The sequence below is a fragment of the Aquarana catesbeiana genome, linkage group LG08 (genome assembly GCF_042186555.1).
Source record: "Aquarana catesbeiana isolate 2022-GZ linkage group LG08, ASM4218655v1, whole genome shotgun sequence".
Classification (NCBI taxonomy): Eukaryota; Metazoa; Chordata; class Amphibia; order Anura; family Ranidae; genus Aquarana; species Aquarana catesbeiana.
Genome location: NC_133331.1, coordinates 269,734,212 through 269,759,560, shown reverse-complemented (window position 1 = coordinate 269,759,560; position 25,349 = coordinate 269,734,212). Strand labels below are relative to the sequence as shown.

General features: G+C 44.5%; 3 protein-coding genes across 4 annotated transcripts in view; 2 read left to right on the top strand and 1 right to left on the bottom strand.

Moving 5' to 3' along the window:
- Positions 1 to 9,912, bottom strand: part of LOC141106474 (uncharacterized) — a 40,893-nt gene extending 30,981 nt beyond the window's left edge. The window contains exons 1-4 of the mRNA XM_073597275.1: positions 9,827 to 9,912; positions 4,541 to 4,682; positions 4,175 to 4,351; positions 3,965 to 4,088 (exon numbers count right to left, since the gene is read on the bottom strand). Coding sequence (XP_073453376.1) covers positions 3,965 to 4,088; positions 4,175 to 4,351; positions 4,541 to 4,624 — 385 coding nt within the window. The 5' untranslated portion in view covers positions 4,625 to 4,682; positions 9,827 to 9,912. The remainder of the gene's footprint in view (positions 1 to 3,964; positions 4,089 to 4,174; positions 4,352 to 4,540; positions 4,683 to 9,826) is intronic.
- LOC141106738 (uncharacterized) overlaps positions 1 to 25,349 on the top strand; it is a 209,043-nt gene that overhangs the window by 44,760 nt on the left and 138,934 nt on the right. The window contains 2 exon segments of the mRNA XM_073597667.1: positions 24,557 to 24,599; positions 24,601 to 24,741. Coding sequence (XP_073453768.1) covers positions 24,557 to 24,599; positions 24,601 to 24,741 — 184 coding nt within the window.
- On the top strand, positions 10,115 to 19,349 carry LOC141106462 (uncharacterized). Of its 2 annotated transcripts, XM_073597254.1 has the most exons (8): positions 10,115 to 10,237; positions 11,718 to 11,811; positions 11,888 to 12,007; positions 12,094 to 12,217; positions 14,134 to 14,231; positions 14,312 to 14,506; positions 16,649 to 16,757; positions 17,662 to 19,346. In XM_073597254.1, exons 2-8 carry the CDS (start codon positions 11,734 to 11,736, stop codon positions 18,465 to 18,467), a joined length of 1,530 nt encoding a protein of 509 aa, XP_073453355.1. In that variant the 5' UTR covers positions 10,115 to 10,237; positions 11,718 to 11,733; the 3' UTR covers positions 18,468 to 19,346. The 2 variants fall into 2 exon arrangements, with proteins under 2 accessions (XP_073453355.1, XP_073453356.1); XM_073597255.1 differs by lacking the exon at positions 14,312 to 14,506 and having other exon boundaries at positions 17,662 to 19,349.

Here is a 25,349-nt window from a genome sequence, read left to right as displayed (position 1 = left end):
GCAAGTCGGACTGTTGTTCGGGTATATCCTTGCTAGGCGTTTTGGTGAGAAGTATGCTCTATGTAAAAATTTAAGCTGAATAAATCGATCCCGGGCAGATATCACCAGAGGGAGGTACTGCTGAATGCCCTCCTCCCAGTCATCATCCGCCAGCGGTGGCACATCCCCCTGCCACACCAAGAACAACTGTGAGACCTTGGAGGTATCTAGTACAGCCAAAGTAGAGTGTAAAGCAGAAAGGGGCCTAGTCTCCTCTGGCGCGTTCAATAGACGTTCAATGACAGTGATTACCAGCACCGGGGGTGTAGGAAATTGGGATCGATAAGCGTGGTGGAGCTGCAGGTACCTTAAAAACAAGCGGTTAGGTAAGCCCTTCCGGCGTTTCAACTCATCAAATGAGAGCAAACCTGTTGGGGAAGTTATGTCAGCTAATACTGTAATGTCGTGCCAGGCCCAGAGTACCGGGTCAGGGATCGTCCGGAAGTGTGGTAACCGCGGGTTCCCCCACAACGGAGTCCTGGGGGACCAGCTGTTAGATATCCGGGTCTTGGTTCGGACAGTTTCCCATACTTTAAGTGTAGTTCTCATCGAACTACTTCTGGTCGCTCCGACAGCCACCATCGCACTGTGACCAGAACCGCCGCCCAATAATACTTAAGAAAACACGGCAGGGCCAGGCCTCCCTGTGTTAGTGGCAGCTGGAGGGTCGATTTAGCAATTCTAGGGACGCTGCCGTTCCACACAAATGAGATGATCAACTTGTCAAGTTTTTTGAAAAATGCCTGTGGGATATGTACCGGAGTTTGCCTGAAGATATAAAAAATTTGGGAAGCATCGACATTTTAATAAGGTTGACCCTTTCAACAGGAGTAAGGGGCATGAAGCTTACTTTACACGTGTAAGACTGGCTGTGTTATACTTTCACATCCCTCACCACCTGTGGCCACCACTAAATTGCAAACAGATTAGCAAGAAACCTAGAGCGAGCACATAGACACTACAATGCAACAATCTCTATAGAGATACGAGTCATAGTTTAGTACACAGAAGACACTTAATAAGTTTACAATTTAATATCCCAAAGGTGAGGAGTGCATAAAATATATAAAAGAAAAATAATTGCAAAAAATACAAGACACAAAGGCAAACAAAGTTTGGCTATTGGCTATGAAAGTCAATTTACTGAGTTATAGATTTAGACTGGGCTTTAACCCTTGTTCAACCTACCCCTGGGGGTGTTCCCTTTCCAGCCTACAGGATGGTTCTGAAGTGACCAGGATCAAAAGGTCCCTGGATGGTTCTGATGGCTGGGTCAAGGATAGGATTTCTGACACCAGCAAGCCCGTCCAATCACGACAATATTAATTATTGCCTGGCTGCCGCAATCAGGAACTATATAACGGTTTTGTGTGATTCTTTGGGATTCTACATACGCTACAAATACAGATTTATATGTATATGTAGGCCGGAATTATTTTCATCTCTCAGCAACTAATATTTTAGCTTTTTTGAGAGATAAAAATAGATTCCTCAGATCTGTTTACCTTGCTTTGTGTACTGGTGCGCAGTCATGCTGGAACCGGAAGGGGCCCTCCCGAAACTGTTCCCACAAAGTTGGGAGCATGAAATTTCTCCAAAATGTCTTTGTATGCTGACGCCTTAAGAGTTCTCTTTACTGAAACTAAGGGGCCAAGCCCAACCCTGAAAAACAACCCCACACCATAATCTCCCCTCCACCAAATGATTTGGACTAGTGCACAAAGCAAGGTTCATAAAGACATGGATAAGCACGTTTGGGGTGGAGGAACTTGACTGGACTGCACAGAGTCCTGACCTCACCCCAATAGAACAGCTTTGGGAAGAATTTGAGAGGAGACTGCGAGCCAGGCCTTCTTGTCCACATCAGTGCCTGACCTCACAAATGCGCTTCTGGAAGAATGATCGAACATTTCCATAGACACACTCCTAAACATTGTGGGCAGCCTTCCCAGAAGAATTGAAGCTGTTATAGCTGCAAACGGTGGGCCAACTCAATGTTGAACACTACGGACTAAGACTGGGATGCCATTAAAGTTCATGTGTTTAAAGGCAGGTGTCCCAATACTTTTGACAATATACAGTGAGGGGGAAAAGTATTTGATCCCCTGCTGATTTTGTACGTTTGCCCACTGAGAAAGAAATGATCAGTCTATAATTTTAATGGTAGGTTTATTTTAACAATGAGAGACAGAATAACAACAAACAAATCAAGAAAAACGCATTTCAAAAAAGTTATAAATTGATTTGCATTTTAATGAGTGAAATAAGTATTTGACCCTTTCACAAAACATGACTTAGTACTTGGTGGCAAAACCCTTGTTGGCAATCACAGAGGTCAGACTACTTCCTCTACTGAGGAAGGTCCGTGATTGGCCGATACGCGTCTAGAAGGGAGGAGCTGATAGTCACGTCCAGCCAAGCACTGTGTATGTGGACACGGCGGTGCTACTCTGGAGGTTTTTATGTGATTTTAAAAAGTTTTTATCTTGTAAGTGCAACTTGTCTGTTTGGGGGCTTTGAATAAATTTGTATATAGAGAACACTATGGTCTCTATACTTATTATTTACATGTCCTGAACTCATGGAATCTTGAGCCAAGCTGGGGGATGATCTATTTCTTTGGACGTTAATGAGCTGAGTTAACATTAAGAAAAGAGCCATCTGGATTACCCACCATTGATTGGGAAGAGGAAGTGAAAGCAAAGCTCGTGGGGAGATCCGCATACGAGTTTTGACTCATCTGGGAGATGAGCGCGCATTTTTACTGGTGGTGGTGTGCACTCCTTTTGAGGACGAACAATCGCTGTGGTGGAATTTTGTGGATACACTGATCACAAGAAGAGTTTTTCGTGTTTTATTTCTTCATTTTTTCATTTTATGGACTATTCATTTATATGTAGGATTTATTTATTTTAGAGATTTGCACTTTATATTTATAATTTTACACATAGCGCTACATTTATTTATTAACTAACCTTCTTCCCTATGTTTGCTGTGTCCCCCACATGGCTTCTTGCAAACTGCAAGTGGGACTTCTTATAGCTTTCTTTCAACAATGACTTTCTTCTTGCCACTCTTCCATAAAGGCCAGATTTGTGGAGTGTACAACTAATAGTTGTCCTGTGGACAGATTCTCCCACCTGAGCTGTGGATCTCTGCAGCTCCTCCAGAGTTACCATGGACCTCTTGGCTGATTCTCTGATTAATGCTCTCCTTGCCCGGCCTGTCAATTTAGGTGGACGGCCATGTCTTGGTAGGTTTGCAGTTGTGCCATACTCTTTCCATTTTTTGATGATGGATTGAACAGTGCTCCATGAGATGTTCAAAGCGTGGGATATTTTTTTATAAGCTAACCCTGCTTTAAACTTCTCAACAACTTTATCCCTGACCTGTCTGGTGTGTTCCTTGGCCTTCATGATGCTGTTTGTTCACTAAGGTTCTCTAACAAACCTCTGAGGGCTTCACAGAACAGCTGTATTAATAATGAGATTAAATTATACACAGGTGAACTCTATTTACTAATTAGGTGACTTACGAAGATTTTAGATAGGGGTATCAGAGTAAAGGGGGCTGAATATAAATGCACGCCACACTTTTCAGATATTTATTTGTAAAAAAATTTGAAAACCATTTATCATTTTCCTTCCACTTCACAATTATGTGCCACTTTGTAAAAATCTCAATAAAATACATTCACGTTTTTGGTTGTAACATGACAAAGTTTGAAAAATTTCAAGGGGTATGAATACTTTTCCAAGGCACTGTACTATTGATTACTGGATTATAGAGTCTTTAATACCACTGAATTAAACTATATCCACAACCATGCTACCGTTGTATTTATGTTATATCTCAGCTACTGGTGTATCTAGGGGGATCCTCAATACTCTTCTCTCCTTTACAAGAAATGAAAGTCTCCTCTTACCCGGTGATGTGAGGGGCGGCCGGTTCTCCATCATGACGTCCTTGTAGAGATCCTTGTGTCCTTCTATATACTCCCACTCCTCCATAGAGAAATAGACAGTGACATCCTGACACCTTATAGGAACCTGACACACAAAATGATACAGTCACCATCCAGACACATCCCTTGTCTGTTACTGGATAATATCTCAGAATTTCTAGCTACGCTCACCTCTCCTGTCAGCACCTCAATGATCTTCTGGGTGACCTCTAGGATCTTACTGTCTTTGTTTTTCTCAGGTATCAGAGAATAAAGTTGAGACTCTGTTATTAGGCTCGGGTTTCTGCTCCACCCCCTTGAAATATGAGATGTTGTGTTGTCATTGATCTTCTTCAGAGGTCCATAATTCTATAACAAAATAGATAAATAATAACCTATGGATGTCCCTTAATATTCTGAAGGTGCTTCTTTACTGTTAAAAGACTTTAGAGATACTACTTATAATTTATCCACAATCCTCCTCACCTCTCCTGCCAGGTCTCTGTTTTATTAATGGTGATGAGTGATGACATGTGACCCTCCCAGAATCCTCCTCACCTCTCCAGTCAGTAGGTAGATGATTTCCAAGGTGAGATTTAATATCTTCTCAGTCATGTATCTTTGCTCCTTCTCCATCCTCATTGATGAGGCTGGGAATGGACTCTGCTCCTTGTGGGAGGGACCAATTAAGATGTGACCTCTGAGGGATGAATATACAGCAGATTAGAATCCGAAACATCGAGAGCATGTGATATAAGTGTAAAAAATGCTTTATTAGACAAACAGTAAAAGTAACCTTTCACTTGTCACTGCAGTCTACACCTAATTGAAAGATCAAATTGTAACTGTTTTCTTTTGTTCTTCAATGAGACTGAAAAAACAAGAAAAGCATGTGGCCAAGCAAAGAAAAGTATCTATTTCTACCTCCCTCTCTCCTATGCTCCCCCCTTCTCCCTATCACCCTTCCTTTGGACACAGGAATTCTCAGACGGTCAGAAAGTCCAAAAGCAGTTCAACAGGAGGGTTGGCAACATAGCAGCAAAAGTCTACCCTTAGAAAATGTTGAGAGCCAAGAGGATTGGTTCCATGGAGTAGCTTCTTAGTTGGAAGCCCCAAGACTCTACCAGGTAAGTAGACTTCCTAGCCATTAAAATACCACAAGGAGTGCAACTTTAGAGATGACTCTATCCTTCAGAACCTGGTTTTGAACAGCCATGCCTCAGGATGGCAAAAACAGTCCTTGAGATAAAAAACCCTGATGATCTGACAGTGCCCACAGATCATCTGCCAGCAGTCTTACCAGATCAGTGTATCCTACCAGGTCAGGAGAGGTAAGACAAAGATTAGGATGAACTGATCCCACAGAGCCACCTGAGCATTCAGTGTTTCTGATAAAGCAGTAGTTCTCAACCTCAGTCCTCAAGTACCCATGTTTTTGGAATTTCCCTTAGATAAAATAGCTCTCTTAAATACAAAGCCATTGACACTGATTAATAGTACATGTGCAAGGTGTAGGAAATCCTGAAAACATGACCTGTTGGAAGTACTGAGGACTGAGGTTTGGAATCACTGTGCTAGAGCAGTGGTCTCCTAACTGTGGCCCTTGAGGCACTATTTCTCACACTGACACCAAGAATGGGTCACTATTCCTCCCACTGACACCAATGATGGAGCACTCTTCCTCTCACTGACACCAATGATGGGGCATTATTTTTACTCTATTGCCTATGATGGGACATTGTTTATTCCCATTGACACCAAGGCATTCTCTATAACACTGGCCACCATCTGGCTCCTTCAAAGTCTGAAAAACAGTAGACCCCTGTGCTAGAAAATCTCTGTACCTGGAGACAAACCTTTCCAGTATGTTGTGGAACCTGAAGGCCATAAGAGCCCCCTCTGACCCCCCCCCCCCCCCCCCCGCACCACTAGAGACCCCAGGTGTAGGGACCACTCTTTGGGGTCCAGGTGCTGCTGGCTGCTGGAAATATGCCCATCATTTATGTATGCCTGGTATGCACACAGTGGATGAAGCTGGAATCTTAAGTTCTGACCAGGACAGGAGCCAATCTTCTGCCATGGCGAGACTTCTGGTTCCTCCCTGATGGTTAATGGATGCCACCACAATGGCATAATTTGACAGAATCTGGAGAGGATTATCCTCCAACATAATGATCCAATGCTGCAGAGACAGACAAATTATCCACAGCTTCAAGATGTTGAAAGGAAGATGGGACTGCTCCTCCGACCAAGTCCCCGACACCAAGAGGGTACCTAGGACTCCTTTCAAGTCTGACAGACTGGCAACTATCATTGGAATCCTTCAAAGGATTAGAAGGAAGGACATCCTTAATTTCAGAGTTGCATTCCTGAGCCATAAAGCCAGGAGCATCTTGAACTTTGGTGACAAACTACAATCTGCCCAGGGACCACAGCGACTGATCCCACATTGAAAGACTGTTGTGAAGAAGAAAGAGTCACTTTCTCCTCTGCAAGGACAAGTTTAGCCTGGCCTTTCTGATCCAGAACCAGACACTCAAAACAATGAGAGAGTTCCAGCGACGATATCTGAAGGCTCAGGATCCACCTGAACCACTGTAATGTCTGGATAGTCAAGTTGACCTTGTCCAGCACACCAATTATTCCCTCAACAGGAGTTCATCCTAGTACTTCACAATAGGTATACCACAAAAGCACAGCAGGACCTAACTGAAGCGAGATGCAGATGAGAGGCTAAAGGGCAGAACTGGTAGTGCACGGGCCCCACAGGAAAACATAGGAAACTGGTGCGCTAGAATAATGGTAACATACGGGATCATAGCCTTGATGTCCACAGAAACCAGAAAGTCTTCTTGGTAAAGGGAGTCAATGACAGATTTGGTGGATTCCAGGTGGAATTTCTGGGCTCGAGGGAAGGCATTCAGAGCTTTGAGATCCTGGGCTCGAAGGAAGGCATTCAGAGCTTTGAGATCCTAAAGCTACGTCCCCACTGGATTCTGGAATGACCAACAGGTTGAAGTAAAACTGCTGAGGCAATTCTGCCACAGGAACTAGTGCTAAATCTTGATCCTAAAAATCTGAGAGGGCTCAATGGAGATCCGCTAAACTGAACGGCAGCACCAGAAGGCGATTAACTAAGGAGAGGACAGAGAGCAGAAACTCTGGTTGTAGCTTTGGGCTACTACCTCCTGCACCCAGTCATTCACAAAGTATAACAAAAGTCCCCGATCTCCGTAAAGTGGGGCATGCAGAGAAAGAGTCATCTGAGGGTTTGGCAGACTTTAAATTCAAGAAGAGATTAAGGAAGAAGCTAAATTATAAAGGATGTTACTAATATCTAGAGCAGGGGTCTCAAACTGGCAGTCCTCCAGCTGTTGCAAAACTACAAGTCCCATGAGGCATTGCAAGGCTGACAGTTACAAGTATAACTCCCACAGGCAGAGGCATGATGGGACTTGTAGTTTCACAACAGCTGGAGGGCCGCCAGTTTAAGACCCCTGATCTAGAGAGAGGGAGGCGGTTTAGTTCCTTAGGGCTCATTTACACTTGCTTTGACTTTAACACACATTAAAGCGCTTACGGCTTCAACATGCTTTTTTAATGTGTTTTCGATACTTTGGTGATGCTTTTTTTGAAGGTTTAATGAAGCTTGGCAAATACCCCGTAGGTGTTGATTTTCTATTTGTTTTAAAGGGGCCCAGTAGTACCCCCATTCAGTGGATCCCCAACTCATTGGTACCCTCATTCTGCAGATCCTCAGCTTATTAGTACCCTCGTTCAGCAGATCAGTAGTACCCCCAGATCTGCTGATGCCCCACTTAGTAGTATTCCTAGCTCTTCTGATCCTCCACTCAGTAATAACTCCCAGCTCTGCTGACCCCCCACTCAGTAGTAACCCCCAACTCTGCTGATCCTCTGGTTTGCTGATCCTCTTCTCTGGTCGCCGCTCACCTCCTGCTATATTGCTCGCACACTATTGATCACATGTGACATCTGCTAGTTTCTTGTGCTCCAGTCCCCCAGCTCTGCTGATCCTCTGCTGCTCAGTCCTCTCTCTCTGATCCCAACTCATCTCCTGCTATATTGCTCCCATGCTTCTAATTATGTGTGACATCTGCTAGTTTCTCCTGCTCTGGTCCCCCAGCTCTGCTGATCCTCTGCCACTCAGTCCTCTCTCTCTCTCTCCAGTCCCCGCTCACCTTCCGCTATAGCATTCCCATGTTGTGCACCACGTGTGCCATCTGCTAGTTGCGGTCTGGACCCCACTCACCTTCCTGCTGCTCTACGCTGTAGACCAGATGTGACGTCTGCACCAGACCCTCCCAGAATATCTACACATGAACCGGAAGTGACTGTTGATGATGTCTTTCTGGTTTGCTTGTTTCCCTGTGCATCCTGGGATATCTCATACTTGCAATACCTCCAAAACAAAGCGAAGCAAACTCTGGACAAAAGCCTTTCAAAAGCTTCAGGTGCTGTAAGCGTGTGTGGTCAGAGATTTCTATGGAGGCTTTGGAGACGCTTTGAAGCACCAAGAAAGTGACATGGGGGATAATTTTTGAAGAGAAGAAAACACCACATGTGAACAGGAATGTAAGGTAACCATTTTATTTAGTGGCAGGGGCTTTGATTGGCATTCAGAGTGCTTTGAAAAAGCGTCTCCGATGCCACATTTTGAAGCAAGTGTAAACCAAGCCCTTAGGGGAAGACGGGGGGAGCATGCCCACTCTAGCATCCTTGATAAGAATCCCTCAAAGGTTATGCAGATCAAATGCATCGAGCACAAGGGTTCCACAGGGCAGCACTTGAACCAAAGTACCCTACATCTATCTACAGACATGAAATGGGAAGCTTCTAGAAGAAAAACTAATAATGCAAAATGATTAACCATCAGTTTTTAAACCAGCTGATGTAATTACACTTACGGAGTATGCACTTTCTTTATCTTTTAGGCCGGGTTCACATATGTCCGACCGCAGTTCCCAGCACAGGGTCCGGTGCGTCCCTGTTCACTGGTTCAGGTGTGAATCAGGTCTGAACTTTTGCCTGAATTGGATCCAAAGACACATAGGACCCTTTGTGAATGAGGCCACCCTGGACATGAGTGAAGTGGCTTTTTTGAGGGTCGGTCACGCTCGCCTGTCATGCGAATTGGAATGCGGGTTGAACCCATCCTCAATCTATGCCTTGGTTCCCTTGTAAGCTGGTGCCATGACCACTCCTCAGGTTTCCTGTTTCAGGGGAGCTCCTTTCTCTTGCAGCATCCTATGGAGCCACCCTTACAGGGACAAGAGTTGTGTCTCCCTACACTGTGTGTATCAATAGAAACACACAGCCCAATAGCCTGGGATGGCAAGGCACTCAGCTTCCCCCCCCCCAATTCTCCAGCCTATCTACTGTTAACTCTTTCCTGATTGGAAGTTTAGAGAAGCACCAGAGAGGCTTCCGGTTTTTCATTCATCCTAAAGAAATCTACAAATAGCCGTTGATAGTAGTGAAATCTTCCGAGATGAGAAAAAAAAACATCCGCTCTCCTGGGGACACCAGAAAATGGAGGCGCTCTGGTTGTGGGCGGCGTTATCCTGTACTGGCCAATGGCTTTTTTGTTGCAAGCGGCCGTTTCTCCTATATGGGGCCGTATAACCCGGCAGTCTCCGAATTCCAGTGTCCCTCAAAGAACGATTAAGAAATATAAATACAATAATAATTAGAAGCACAATAAAGAATAACAATAGTATAGTCATATATCTTTGTGCAGCCCCCACCTCCACCAACATTATCCCCATTACTGCCCCTCATCCATGACCCCCCCATCACACAATACAGGACCACATCAGCACTGACCAGCTGCCAGCCTCCTCTCTATTATCAGCCGCAACGGGAAGTGAACGTCCCATTTCCGGCCCGTGGCTGCAGCATTTCCTTTGTTTGCGTTCCTTGGTTACCTGGCAACGCGACGCAGTCAGGGCTGTGAGGCTGCGCAGAGCAGACAGGAGAAAGTCAGCTCACCAATCAGCTGGTGGCCGCTAGAGGGCGAACTACCCAAAGCCACTAATCAGGAGAGGGGGCGGCCATCTTCCTGGAGCACTCATACTGCAGACACTGTCCAGATGATAGGCTTTTCTGCTGGGTGTTGGAGGATCACAGCCATTTTCTCGTAGACCAAATTAGACAGCTTTAACTCCAGCTAAGCTCTTCTGTGTCTGCAAATTGCTTCTGGTTTACAGTTGGGGACTGTCACTAACTGCATGAGAGGTAATTTAGTGCTGGAGGTTATTGTGTTTATTAATATTTTATTTTATTTGTAATAGATGAGACAGTTCATGGGAAATGTAGCAGCTTTCTCCTGGCCTTTTTATTGAATTTGATAATGTGGGGGGAAAAAAACAACTGCTTAGGTTATGGATTGCTGGGGAGTTATATTACTTACCAGCCACCATCTTGGAAATTATGGATGTCCGCAGGATGGTGGGGGCTCTCAAATGGGCCTAGCTAGTCTGTAGACCTGGAACTTAACGCAGGGATGGTGGGAACTTTCATAATGGTCACAGCAGGTTGTGTACAGACCCAGGAATTCTGCACAGGGATGGCGGGAACTTTCATAATGGGCACAGCGGGTGTACAGACCCAGGAATTCAGCACAGGGATGGCGGGAACTTTCATAACGGGCACAGCGGGTGTACAGACCCAGGAATTCAGCACAGGGATGGTGGGAACCTCTCATAATGGTCACAGCAGGTGTACAGACCCGGGAACTCAGCACAGGGGTGGTGGGAACCTCTCATAATGGGCACAGCGGATGTACAGACCCGGGTTCTCAGCACGGGGATGGTGGGAACCCCTCATAATAGGCACAGCGGGTGTACAGACCTATGAACTCAGCACAGGGATGGTGGGAACCTCTCATAATGGTCCCAGCAGGTGTACAGACCCAGGAACTCAGCACAGGGATGGTGAGAACCCCTCATAATGGTCACAGCAGGTGTACAGACCCAGGAATTCAGCACAGGGATGGTGGGAACCCCTCATAATGGGCACAGCAGGTGTACAGACCCAGGAACTCAGCACAGGGATGGTGGGAACCCCTCATAATGGTCACAGCAGGTGTACAGACCCAGGAACTCAGCACAGGGATGGTGGAAACCGCTCATAATGGACACAGCAGGTGAACAGATCCAGGAACTCAGCACAGGGATGGTGGGAATTCCTCATAATCGGTACAGCAAGTGTGCAAACTAAGGAACCCAACACAGGGATAGTGGGAACCTCTCCTAATGGACACAGCAGGTCTAGGAGCTCAGCACAGGGATGATGGGAACCCCTCATAATGGAAACAGCAGGTGTACAGACCCAGAAACTCCGTGCAGGGATGGTGGGAGCCGCCCCCTGATTGAAGTGGCCCTCTAAGAATGAGGGATAATATCCCTTGTGCCCTCCATTGTTTTGAATGGCAATGGCTGCTGATTTGACCTTCTTATGACCTGGCTGAGGTGTTTTAGCACACACATTTGGCAAACTTCTTCTTCCCTTGTTTCTACAGATAGGGAAGGAATGGGCCCTGGCTGTGTAGACCTTTTCCAGAAATCTGTAGAGCCTACCCTTGTAGAAGAACCAGACTCTGTTTGGTTTTCATTACTGTGAAGCCCAGTACCAAACTGTTTCTTTTTTTTCTGGTCCAGGGACACTTGCAAGGTTTCATATATTACTTGTCGTATGTATTTTTCTTTTACTGTAGAGTCTCATTGCTGAGGATGGAGAAGGAGTGGAGTCACATGTCCGAGAGGCTCCTAAACCTCACCCTGGAGATCATCTACCTGCTGACCGGAGAGGTGAGGAGGATTCTGGGAGGGTCATTCAACAGACAGGTAGCCATGTCAATGTATGATACTTATCCCATTACATTAGGAGTATGGACCAATAAAAAATTACAGTGATTCTCCAACTTCTTCCCTGACACCTGAGTCCAACAACGACAAGAAGATTCTGAAAGTCACCCAGAAGATCATTGAGCTGTTGACGGGAGAGGTGAGCGGTTCCGGGAATTCTGGGACATTATCCAGTAACAGACAAGGGATGTGTCTGGATGGTGATGGTATCATTGTTTGTGTCAGGTTCCTATAAGGTGTCAGGATGTCACTGTCTATTTCTCCATGGAGGAGTGGGAGTATATAGAAGGACACAAGGATCTCTTTGAGGACGTCATGAGGGAGAACCGGCCACCCCTCACATCACCGGGTGAGAGGAGACTTTCATCTCTTGTACAGCACTAACCCCCGAAAGGGCCGTTGGATTTCAAGCCTTTTCCTCTCACACAGCACCCTAAGCCAGGCAAAAGGGGTATTCACACTCTCTCCAATAGCTCAGTAATCAGTCTAGGGCAGTGATGGCGAACCTTGGCACTCCAGACGTTTTGGAACTACATTTCCCACGATGCTCAAATACACTGCAGAGTGCATGAGAATCGTGGGAAATGTAGTTCCAAAACATCTGGGGTGCCAAGGTTCGCCATCACTGGTCTAGTGGATTTGGGATTTAAGGTATATTGTAGAACGTTGAACTTGGGTGGGGATCAGGCATACATGAGATGCCCAGAACTTTAAACAAACAGTTGAGTACCTTCTAAAGTCTCTGGCTGCAATGAACTAACTCCAAACTGAGCTGCACACGAGTGGGAGTGATGGTGCAGCTAGAAAAACACATAACAGTTGCAGATGCAGCACCTGGCTGCTCTTGACTCAAGCTAGAGATATTGGGGTACTCCTGGCCTGGCTGTCTTGTACTCTGTAGCTTTGGGTGTGGTGGCTGCTATGTACTCACTCAGTCCTTTCAAGTAGCTCCTAGAATCCAGAAAGCTGCTGTACAGACGTCTCTGCTGCACAGATTCTGGTTTTGCTTGATGTCTGCAGCTAAACCTGGCTGAGACTGGGCCGAATGAAGTAGTAAAGTGTTACTAAACACATAACATTAAAATCAGTCTGTATATGAAGTAAAGCATGCTTGTTTTACCTTCTGTGGAACCTAAGGGGTTAATCCTTCACATTGTGTAAAAAGGCTGCTTGATTCTGTCTCCTCTGACCCTCCCATTCTTTTACTGTCCCCAATCCATCTGCTTATATTACAGAGCCCTGGAGGAGGCATTCTGCACATGCTCAGTTTGATGTGCATTGCTAGAAGCTTTTTTTTTTGTTTTTTTTTATTGGGGAGTGTGCATGTGATCAACACAGGGCCTATCAGTACTGTCTAGACAGAGAGTCAGGGGTCATGCAGCCTGAAAGGACAGTAAAAGGAGAATGAAAACTCACCCTACAGGCTTTAACCGGACATTGATAGAGGTCACAAGACAAGCTATATACTACTGATGAGTAAGGATGAGCTCCAGCGTGTTCCCACACTCCACGTGCAGAGCCCGCCAGCTAGTCGACACGGCGCTGCGCTTATCACAGGCAGTGAAACATTTGCCCGATGTGTGGCTGCGGAGATCAGGAAATGTCTCACTACCTGTGGTTAGCAGAGTGCAGTGCCGACTTCCTGGCGGGCTCTGCACGCGGAGTGTGCGAACACGCTGGAGCTCATCCTTACTAATGAGAAAAGGTATTTAGCAGTTTATATTTACTGAGATAATTGCATATCCATGTTCTGTGTGCTTTAAGGCTTCCCACTACTTGCTTTCTCTCTTGGTCTTTTCTTCTGCCCCAGGGGCAGAGCCCCCGAGCACAGGGGTCTCCTTCAAAGCCCCCCAGCACTGGACTCCAGGCTCTGCTCCCAGACTACCAGGCTTCTGAGTATTTATGGCTTGTCTCCTCACCTTCTGGATCTCACCACCCCAGGGATTGGTGGAAACTCCATAAATATTCAGGCTGCAGCCTCTGTCGCTCTAACCACATAGATTCTGGAACTACCCAGAAAGTTCCAGAAGACAGGGGGAGGTAACAGAGCCACAGCCCTTTGAAGCACTGCACGACCTCCTAAACAAATGAACCCATTCTCCTCTGCCTACAGGGGAGCAAAACTAAATGTACCTAATCTAGCAACAGTGAGGGTGCTACACTTGTAAAGGAGAGAAGAGTATTGAGGATCCCTCTATATACAAACATCCTCTGATATAAAGACACAGAAAAAATGTATTTAGTCGGTGTGTGTGTTTCCTACAGATGGATCCAGTAACAGAAATTCCCCAGAGAGATGTCCCCGTCCTCTGTACTCCCGGGACCCCACACAGGAAGATCAGGAGATTCCAGAGGACCATCAGGTAAGAGCTGTTCAGAAATTCTTTATGACCCATCTAGAGGCCTGGTGAACCCTGATTAGTAAAGCTGTTGTATTGCATAGGATGAACATCCAATTCATGTTAAAGTTGAGATCACAGAAATGGAAGACAAGTATTCACAGACTGATGTGCAGTGTAAGGAGGAGGATTTTCCTACAGATGGATCCAGTAACAGAAATCCCCCAGAAAGATGTCCCCGTCCTCTGTATTCCCGGAACTCCACACTGGAAGATCAGGAGATCCCTCAGGAGGATCAGGTGACAGCTACTCTGACAGCTCCCCTTTAATCATCTCTCTTTATTTTGCCACCATCCTTTTGCAATAAAAAAAATCAGGCTACCAGGTGTTGGGGGGGGGGGGGGGATTGGTACACAATATATTCTGCCCTCTGTCCCATTTATGACTCCAATAGTGACCTATTCATGTAGATTGACGACGTTGGGTGGGGCAATTGAACACCCATGAATGTCTAAAAAACTTAAAGTGGCTGTAAGCCTCAGATATGAATTGTGAACAAAGCATGTCCCTCTATAGTGTGTACTTGTCTCAATCCAGAGTGCTAAGTGTCATTTCTGTCTTCTGCCTCCTTCCTCTGCTATCAGCATGAGTCGCATACATAGTAGGTGAGGTTGAAAAAAGACACAAATCCATCAAGTCCAACCTATGTGTGTGATTATATGTCAGTATTATATTGTATATTCATGTATGTTGTGGTCATTCAGGTGCTTATATAATAGTTATTTGAAACTATGAATGCTCCCCACTGAGACCACCACCTGTAGAAGGGAATTCCACATCCTTGCCACTCTACAGTAAAGAACCCTCTACGTAGTTTAAGGTTAAACCTCTTTTCTTCTAATTGTAATGAGTGGCCATGAGTCTTGTTAAACTCCCTGCTGTGAAAAAGTTTTATTCCTATTGTGGGGTCACCAGTACAGTATTTGTATAATGAAATCATATCCCCTCTCAAGTGTCTCTTCTCCAGAGAGAATAAGTTCAGTGCTCGCAACCTTTCCTCATAACTAAGATCCTCCAGACCCTTTATTAGCTTTGTTGCCCTTCTTTGTACTCGCTCCATTTCCAGTACATCCTTCCTGAGGACTGGTGCCCAGAACTGGACAGCATACTCCAGGTGCGGCCGGACCAGAGTCTTGTAGAGCGGGAGAATTATCGTTTTATCTCTGGAGTTGATCCCCTTTTTAATGCATGCCAATATTCTGTTTGCTTTATTAGCAGCAGCTTGGCATTGCATGCCATTGGTGAGCCTATCATCTACTAGGACCCCCAGGTCCTTTTCCATCCTAGATTCCCCCAGAGGGCCCCCCCCCCGTGTATAGATTGCATTCATATTTTTGCCACCCAAATGCATTATTTTACATTTTTCTACATTGAACCTCATTTGCCATTTAGTTGCCCACCCCACTGCAAGGTTTCCACATCCTGCGGAGAAGTTATTGCCCTGCTTAGCTTAGTATCATCCGCAAATACAGAGATTGAACTGTTTACCCCATCCTCCAGGTCGTTTATAAACAAATTAAATAGGATTGGTCCCAGCACAGAACCCTGGGGGACCCCACTACCCACCCCTGACCATTCTGAGTACTCCCCATTTATCACCACCCTCTGTACTCGCCCTTGTAGCCAGTTTTCAATCCATGTACTCACCCTATGGTCCATGCCAACGGACCTTATTTTGTACAGTAAACGTTTATGGGGAACTGTGTCAAATGCTTTTGCAAAGTCCAGATACACCACTCACACTGACAGTGTGAGGAAAAGGAGAGCCAATCACCGGCTTGTGTAAAAAGGACTTATTATCAGTGCAGTCCCAACAGTGCCCACCAGTGCTGCCAATCAATGTCGCTTATCGGTGCCTTTTTGATGCAGCCTATCAGTGCTGCCTCATCAGTGCCACCTCATTAATGCAGCCTCATCAGTGCCCATCAGCACAGCCGCATCAGTGCTCATCAGTGCCCATTAGTGCAGCCTCATCAGTGCCCATTAGTGCAGCCTCATCAGCGCCCACCAGTGCCTCCTCATCAGCGCCCACCAGTGCAGCCTCATCAGTGATGGAGGAAAATTGCCTGTTTGCAAAATGTTGTAACAAACTATGAAAAAACATTTTATTTTGTTTTTTTTGTTTGTTTTTTTTTTTTTTTTTTGTTAATTTAGCAAAAAATAAAAAACCCAGTGGTGATTAAATACCACCAAAAGAAAGCTCTATTTGTGTAAAAAAGATGATAAAAATGTCATATTGGTACAGTGTTGCATGACCAAGAAGTTACCATTCAAAATGTGACAGCGCTAAAAGCTTCAGATTGGCCTGGGCAGGAAGGGGGTAAAAGTGCCCGGTAAGCAAGTGATTAAAACCATTTTTATTTTTATTTCTTTGAGTGCAGGATGAAGACCTAATTATTTGTAAAGTGGAAGCTTTGGACGGTGAAGAGACAGATGTGAGGAGTGGTGAGCTGTGGAAGGAGAAGGGAATCCCTCCAGAGATCAACACAGGTGAGTGAGTCGCACAATTTCAAGGGAATCTATAATGACAATAATGACGGCATTTAAAGTGTACCTGTCATGAGTTCCAAACTGGGATGAAAGATTAAAGCTGAAATCCAGGCACAAAAAACTTTCATGAAAAATACCAAAACCGGATATAAAGCCACTTTGTGTGCAGCAATTGTCTTTGCAAACCCAAATATAACCTGGCATTGTCACTGTTCTGTACCTCGCCTGTACAGAGAGCAGAGCTGTGGGAGGGGCCCAGTAGGCCCACCCACTACAGGAAGGGGGTGGAGACAAGACCAGTCACCCTGCACAAGGGGAAAAGAGCAGCAGTGAGCGGTCTTTATTACAGGAAGCTCCTGCACAGGGATAAAGTTTCAACCTGGATTACTGCACACACAAGCAATTCAAGTAAGAATACACGTCTCTTGTATTTAGACAATATTTGCTAGTCCTGGAGTTCAGTCATAAAGCCTAATCCCAACCAAAACATAATTTTGATTATGGTTAGAGTGAGGAAGGGTTAGAACCCCTGTCATATTTTTTTTTTTAATTGCCAGATGCGTCCCAATTAGGGAGATTCTACTTCATTTCCTGTACTGGTGACCATACAGGAAATGAGGATGTATCCTGGGGGAACCCTGACGGCAATAAAAAACCGAAGTGTTGTCACTGAAGAAGTGACACAAAAAACAAAATGTGAGGGGTGTACTCACTTTTGTGAGATACTGTGTGTGTGTGTGTGTGTGTGTGTGTGTGTGTGTGTATATATATATATATATATATATATATGTATGTATATATATATATATGTATATTTTTATTTATTTTTTTTTTTAATTATTATTATTATTATTATTTTTATTTTTTTTTAATATATACATTTTTATGTATTTAAATAACGCAGAGCAGCACCTGGATACCTTTTGGGATGGTGAAATAGAAGATGATGACGTGGCAGCAGATTTTACAGAAGAAAGCACCCTAACCCCTACTCTCCATCCTGTGATTTGCAGTGCAGATCTGTCATCTGATCCCTCTGCATGTGGGGGAAGTTTTCCTAACGCCTTCCCCAACTTCCAAGATACGGGAGGCGGAGTCCCACAGAGCTTCCTGTGCTCTGAGTGCGGTGAACTGTTTACCAAGAGAGCAGAATTCATCTCACACCAGAGATATCACGCAGTGGACAAGCAGTACTTGTGTTCCAAATGTGGCGAGTGTTTTACGAGAAGAACATGTCTTCTTGACCACCAGAGGACTCACTTGGGCCAAAAGCTCTTTCAGTGCGCTGAATGCGGCAAACATTTCACCCAAAAATCTTACCTTCTGAAGCACCAAACGAGCCACACTGGTGAGAAGCCGTTTTCCTGCTCTGAGTGCGGCAAAGGTTTTATATGGAAGTCCCACCTCGTTAGACATCAAAAAATTCACACCGGGGAAAAGCCCTTTTCCTGTTTGGTGTGCGGAAAGGGGTTCATCCAGACCTCAACCCTGGCTAACCATCTTCGAACTCATACTGGGGAGAAGCCATACTCATGCGAAATCTGTGGGAAGTTTTTCACTGACAAGTCCAATTTTTTGAGGCACGAGATTATCCACACTGGGGCCTACCCATATTCTTGCAATGAATGTGGCAGAAGGTTCATAAAGAAGTCTCAGCTTAAGAAACATGGAAAAACTCACACAGGGTTGGAAGCCAAGCAGATGCTGTAGATGTTGGCTCATGAAGGAGTTATGTTGTGTTCTATGCATAAGTTTGGTTTCCCCAGTAGTTCAGTCACAGCTGGCTTCACAGTATTGTGAACATATCATGTGGTGCATCCAACTTTGCTGCTAGCAGCTCAGGCTTCACCGGGCCCAGGGAACCTAGAAGGCTATGGGTCCACCAGAACCAGTGATGGTCAGGCTTAAAGACAAGATTAAGTCTAAATACTTGAGAGTCGGTTACTTTTTCTTTTGTTCACTTTGACCATCTCTGAAGGTATGAGATGTAGCATTGAACAGTGTGTGAGCCAACCTCACAGGCGAAATTCTGTCGTCAACAGCACTTATCAACCTGCTACAAAAATGGCTTGAAGAAAGAGAAAACCTCTGTAAGGCTATGCAAAGTGATGTCTAAATTCAGACCCTTAATAAAGCAAATTTGACTGCTTTAAATTAGTTGCCTAATTTAAAGGGTTACTCCATAGGAGTCGCACCCAACACCACTGTGCCACTGGGATATGGTCTCCATCTCAGAACATTATTTCCTAGGAGCATCATGAAACGGACATGTCACCTCCACCACTATCTCAGTTACAGACAAAGTTGCCTTAGTTTGTGTAAATAAAACATTGGGAGATTACAAGTTAGGCTGTTCTATAGTTGGGGTTGAAATGTCTTAATTATCTCTCAGATGGCACCATTTATGATAGTACAGCTATCCTTTAACCACCTCAACGCCGGACACTTTCACCCCCTTCCTGCCCAGGCCAATTTTCAGCTTTCAGCCTGTCGCACTTTGAATGACAATTACACGGTCTCTCCAACACTGTACCTAAATTCATTTTTATGATTTTTCACACAAAAAAAGCTTTCTTTTTTGTGGTATTAAATCACTGCTGTTTTTTCCTAAATAAACAAAAAATACAGAAAATAAAAAAAAAAACACACACACATTTTTCTTAGTTTCTGTTATAATATTTTCCAAACAAATAATTTTTCTTCATAAATTTAAGCCAAACTATATAAGACTACATTTCTTTGGTGAAAATAACCCAAAACAGTGTGTATTATGTAGTCTGTATGAAAGTTATGGAGTCCACAAACTATGAGATCTATCTGAAAATTGATCAATCACATTTCTTGAAGCCTGAAAATGCTAGGACAGTACAAATATCCCCCAAATGACCCCTTTTTGGAAAATAGACAGTTCAAGGTATTTAGTAAGAGGCATGGCGAGTTTTATGAAGTTGTAATTTTTTGTCACAATTTTTTGGAAAGTTAAGAAATTAAAAACTATTTTTTTTTTCACAAGTTTTATTTTTTGCATACTGTTACCAGTGTAGTACAGCGTCATCATATAACTGGTGTGGCGGTGATCAGGGAAACTGAGTGGTGACAATTTAAAAAAGAAAAGAAAAGAATTTTGAAAATATTTTTTATTCATTTTTTTTTATACATACAGTAACCAGAGTAATACCGTGTTACCATAGTAACATTATACTACTCTGGGGGGAGGTGATCAGGATTTTTAATTTTTTTTTAAACACTGATTGCTTATAACAGTGAATATCACTGGTATAAACAACCATTTTTACTGAATGAAATTAATTAATCTAGTGTGTATTGTTGTGAGTAGCTGTGATCAACACAATAGTACACAATGAATGGAATGAATCAAAGCCATTGTGTACAAATGTCATGTGATCTGCTGTGGTACCAGCATCAAGCTGGTACAGTGATCTGTCATCACTTATGTCCGGTGAGCTATGTACTGTGATTCACTATGCCTATCAGCAAGTCCCAGCCATAAATCTTTGGCTGGGACCTGCTGACTGACTTGTGCTGCACTGAATCACAGCACAGAGGGGGGCGGTGTGCGCGTGCCCCCTACCCGGAAATGCCGAATCATGCACATGATCCTATTGCAGAATGGCCGCCCTGTCGCAGTATTTTTTGCAATGAGGCGGTCTGCAGGATCCTAGCATGCCTCTGCCTGAGGGAGTCATGCTTGTAACTGTCAGCCTTGCAATGCCTCATGGGACTTGTAGTTTCCCAACAGCTGGAGGGCCACCAGTTTGAGACCCCTGCTCTATAGAGTTACGATGTGAAGGCACCACCAACACCTAAAGACCAATTTTTACTTAGCAGTTTGACCGGGGCATCAAATTAATTTTTTAAAAGCAAGGCCAATTCTTGCTTTCATCAAGAGTACCTTGGCCTGAGTGTACTATAATTTGGCTTCTTCACATAAGGCTTGCTCACTGTGGTGCACAACTTTGTTATTTCTTTCCAAAGTCTGCCAAAGAGACACCATAATTTATGCCAAAAATCGCTAATCTTGTTCCAAGTGCACTAAAATATGGCCTCATCATACAGACTGGCCCCCCAAGCCGATGTTTACTAAATAAAGAAAGCTTGCAGGGAAAAAACATTTAAATGTAATTTCTTTTTCTTTAGAAATGTCAGTTTTGCTGCAGCAGGTACTATACATGGAACAGATGGGCCACTTTACAGGCAGACTAAGGGGACCCCCCAGGCACTATATTTAAAGGAATTTTTCATTTGTATTTTTTTCACTTTAAGCATCATTAAAATCACTGCTCCTTTAAAAACAATATTTTTTAGAATTTTCTTTTGCATTGATACATGTCCCCCAGGGTCTTGGGACCCATACCCTTTTTATGCCCAAAACCTTGCATAAAAGTCTTATAAATGGGGACTTCTGATTTATGGTATTCAGGTACCATAGACTTCAATGGGGTTCGGGTCTGAACTTTTGCAATGTTCGAAAGTTCTGGCGCAAGCTGAACTGGGGGGGGGTGTTCGGCCCATCTCTAGTATTTAAAGAAATATTCAATGATTCTGTGATTCTGTTACACATAACTGTTTTATAGAGCTTTTTATTGTGCCTGGAGTTCAGGCTTAATTCAAGAATCACTATCTATGCTTAAAATTCCACATATGACCGTTTGAGAAGCACCGCCACGGAGACCATCTCACTATTGGTCAAGGTGAGGGGATGAGGTGAGGTACTTCTCAGAAGTCAATCATGCTGATAACAGAGGACTGAAGCACCAAAGAGAAATGACACTTAGAGCTTTGGAGAGAGATAAGTAAACACTACAGATATATGTGCTTTGCTCAAATTCCAGGATTGGGTTTTACAACCACAGGAGTGATAACTTCTGCCAGAAATACTTGCGGCAACCTGAACAGAAATATGACTTTTCCACTTGATGTGAGCTTGAATGTCTGAGTGGAGGGGACTTGTGGGTATGGTTTCTCCCTGTGTGAGCTTGGATGTCTGAGATAAATGGACTTGTGAATATGGCTTCTCCCCTTGGTGTGAGCTTGGATGTCTGATAAAAGAGGACTTGTAGGTATGGCTTGTCCCCTTGGTGTGAGCTTGGATGTCTGAGAGAAGAGGACTTGTTGGTATGGCCTCTCCCTTTGGTGTGAGCTTGGATGTCTGAGGGGAGAGGACTTATAGGCATGGCTTCTTCCCCTGATAAAAGCTTGGATGCCTGAGAACAGTGGACTTTTGTGTATGCCCTTTCCCCTCAGTATAAACTTGGATCTCTAAAATGAGAGGACTTGTGGGTATGCCTTCTTCCCTTGGTGCCAGCTTGGATGTCTGAGAAAGGTGAACTTGTGGGCATGCCTTCTCCCCTGTGTATGAGCTTAGATGTCTGAGATAGGTAGATTTGTGGATATGGCTTCTGCCCTTTGTGCGAGCTTGGATGTCTAAGAGAGAGAGGACTTGTGGGTATAGCTTCTCCCCTTTGTGCGAGCTTGGATGTCTGCGAAAAGAGGACTTGTGGGTATGGCCTCTCCCTTCAGTGTGAGTTTGGATGTTTGAGAAGAGAGGACTTGTGAGTATGCCTTCTCCCCTCAGTATGAGCTTGGATGTCTGAGAAGAGAGGACTTGTGGGTATGCCTTCTCCACTCAGTATGAACTTGGATGTCTGAAAAGAGAGGACTTGTGGATATGCCTTCTTTCCTTGGTGCCAGCTTGGATGTCTGAGATTGGTGGACTTTTGGATATGGCTTCTCCCCTTTGTGCGAGCTTCGATATCAGAGAAGAGAGGACTTGTGGGTATGGCTTCTTCCCTTGGTGTGAGCCTAGATATCTGAGAAAAGAGGCCTTTGTGGTATGGCCTCTCCATTCGATGTGAGCTTGGATGTCTGAGGGGAGAGGACTTGTAGGTATGGCTTCTTCCCCTGATGAAAGCTTGGATGCCTGAGAACAGTGGACTTGTGGGTATGCCTTCTCCCCTCAGTATGAACTTGCTTGTCATAGAAGAGAGGACTTGTGGGTATGCCTTCTCCACTCAGTACAAGCTTGGATGTCTGAGATAGGTGGACTGGTGGATATGGCTTCTCCCCTTGGTGCAAGCTTCAATGTCTGGGAAATGAGGACTTGTGGGTATTGCTTCTCCACTCCGTGTGAGCTTGAATATCTGAGATCAGAGGACTAGTAGGTACAGGAGCTTTCATTTATAGGGGGACTCTGATGCAAGAAAGGACTCTCGTGTAAAGGGAACCTTTTTATGGAGACTCTCATCTTTCATGAAATTTTCTATCGAATTCCCCCTTACATGAAAGTCCCCATCAGCGTTTATCCTTATATCAGAATCCTTATAAGGGTCTCCAGATTTGGCCCTCAGGCCGTAGCTTGGAGAACCTCTGCCCTAAGAGAAACATTTCCCACACTACAAGCCCAAATATGGCTTTTCCCTCAACATGGACCTTCTGGGTGAAACAGCGGCCATAACCAAGGAACACATATGGTTTCCCCTCAACGTGTACATGTGGTTAAATAAATATCTTGCGTGATAAAAGTTGGTTTCTAACCAGCACTAGTACAAAACATGTCTGACTTTCTTGTAGGAATTCTGACAAGTCTATTTTGCCACTTCTAAGTACACTCTGAAAATATTATGCATTCTAAACAATTTTGTTGTCATTGGGTTTTATTTTTTGAAAGCGCCATTTTGCTATAGTTCCTGAAAAAGACTGCCCTCCCATCTGAGCAGTCATCTCACATAATGAGAGAACCTACCAATGACTGCTACTCCTATACCTGCAGTGTTCTTACTAAAAAGATGTGCTCAGCTGGTGGGAACTGATCTCTTACCTTCAGCACAAGAACTTATCCACTATAATTAATAATGAAGCCACACAACAAATTGTGTGCACAGCTTCCCCTCTCTGATCACATGACCCCCCTTCCCCCAACCCACTGAAAGTGCTGGGATCCCTTCCCTCTACCACACTTAGAACACATAATCTCTACTGCTCACTGGACACAAACTCCCCAATCAGCCATATTCCCCTAGACAACTGTTTCTGCTCATTTCTGTCCTCTCCATGGGGCTACAACAAAATGGCCGCCGTGCTCCACATTTAAATAGCTTTCTCAAATCCTTTTGTTTTAACCTAGCGATAATCAGTTAGAATCGCTCTACATCTTATTACCACACCGCAGCAAAGTTTTAAGCAGAAAAAAAAATACAAACCAGAGGACGAATTTTATGAACTACAATAAAATGGCAGCTTCTACTATAAAGTGAGGACACATTCGTCAGAAAGCATGTAACCTAGGTCACATAAACCCAGAAAGACAATCTGACGAGAAACACCAGCTGTATAAGGTATATTATTTCCTGGTAGAAGACGTGAAGGGTCTCTATGGCAACCAGGAAGTCGTTGGGCGGCCGTGGAACGCACATTGCGGAAGTGCTGGAGCCACAGGGCGGAAGTGAGAGGGAAGCTTCCGGTGCTGGAGGAGAATAATGAAGATAGAGGGGAGACAGGCAGCTGGTTACAGCTAACAATGTATGACAGTGACCATATTCTATACATTATTATTAGTGGGGCTTGGGCTGTATATTATCACTGTTACAGGGATTATTATACCACAATGTAGAAAGTGGACACTCCTGAGAACTGCATTTATTATTCTCAGTACATAAAGTTCATTTGTTATAAACCCAGTAGCAGAGCTGGGGCATAGAATTAATGTGGGGCAGCCTGGTGGCATCCTATTTATTCATTTTGAAAGGTCACATGACACAGAAGTGACATATCATTGGCCTTTTCCTGTGTTTTTCTGAAATGTGCTCTTACAATTGCAGAGGTAGGTTTCACCATGGTTGGCCCCACCCCTGAGGAACGGAGTCCTTTTAAAGTTTCATCACTGAGGATGGAGAAGGAGCGGATTCACATGACAGAGAAGATATTAAACCTGACCCTGGAGATCATCTACCTGCTGACTGGAGAGGTAAGGAGGATTCTTGGAGGTCACATGACATCGTTCTTATCTCTATTAAAGCAATTGTATACCCAGGAAAAAAAAAACCTGTGAGGCATAATGTAAGGCATAATGAGCTCGTATGTACCACATACTAGCTCTTTATGAAATACTTATCTTAGAACGAAGCTTCGGCATCACATCCGGGTTCGCAGCTCCGGCCGCTCACAGCGATGTCGTCACTCCCGCTCATGCGCGCGGGAGTCCTCCATTCCGGCAAGTTGCATGCAAATTGAATATCTCCTAATCCCTATACAACCGCTTTAATAAAACACAGAGCTGACCGGAGAGGCGAGGAGGATTCTGGGAGGTCACATGACATCACTCTTATCTCTCTTAATAAAACACAGACCTGACCGGAGAGGTGAGGAGGATTCTGGGAGGTCACATGACATCACTCTTATCTCTATTAAATACTTAAGGACCGAGCCTCTTTCTGAGATTTGTTGTTTACAAGTAAGGATGAGCTCCAGCGTGTTCGCACAGCCCACGTGCAGAGCCCGCCAGGAAGTCGGCACTGCGCTGAGCTAATCACAGGTGGTGAGACATTTCCCAATCTCTACAGCCGCGCATTGGGA

Bases quoted from the DNA above. Each gene is read 5' to 3' on its own strand.
- LOC141106462 (XM_073597254.1), top strand. From the start codon at position 11,734: ATGGAGAAGGAGTGGAGTCACATGTCCGAGAGGCTCCTAAACCTCACC. The intron at 12,008-12,093 runs GTGAGCGGTTCC...TGTTTGTGTCAG, and splicing joins TTGAGCTGTTGACGGGAGAG to GTTCCTATAAGGTGTCAGGA. The intron at 16,758-17,661 runs GTGAGTGAGTCG...TAAATAACGCAG, and splicing joins CCCTCCAGAGATCAACACAG to AGCAGCACCTGGATACCTTT.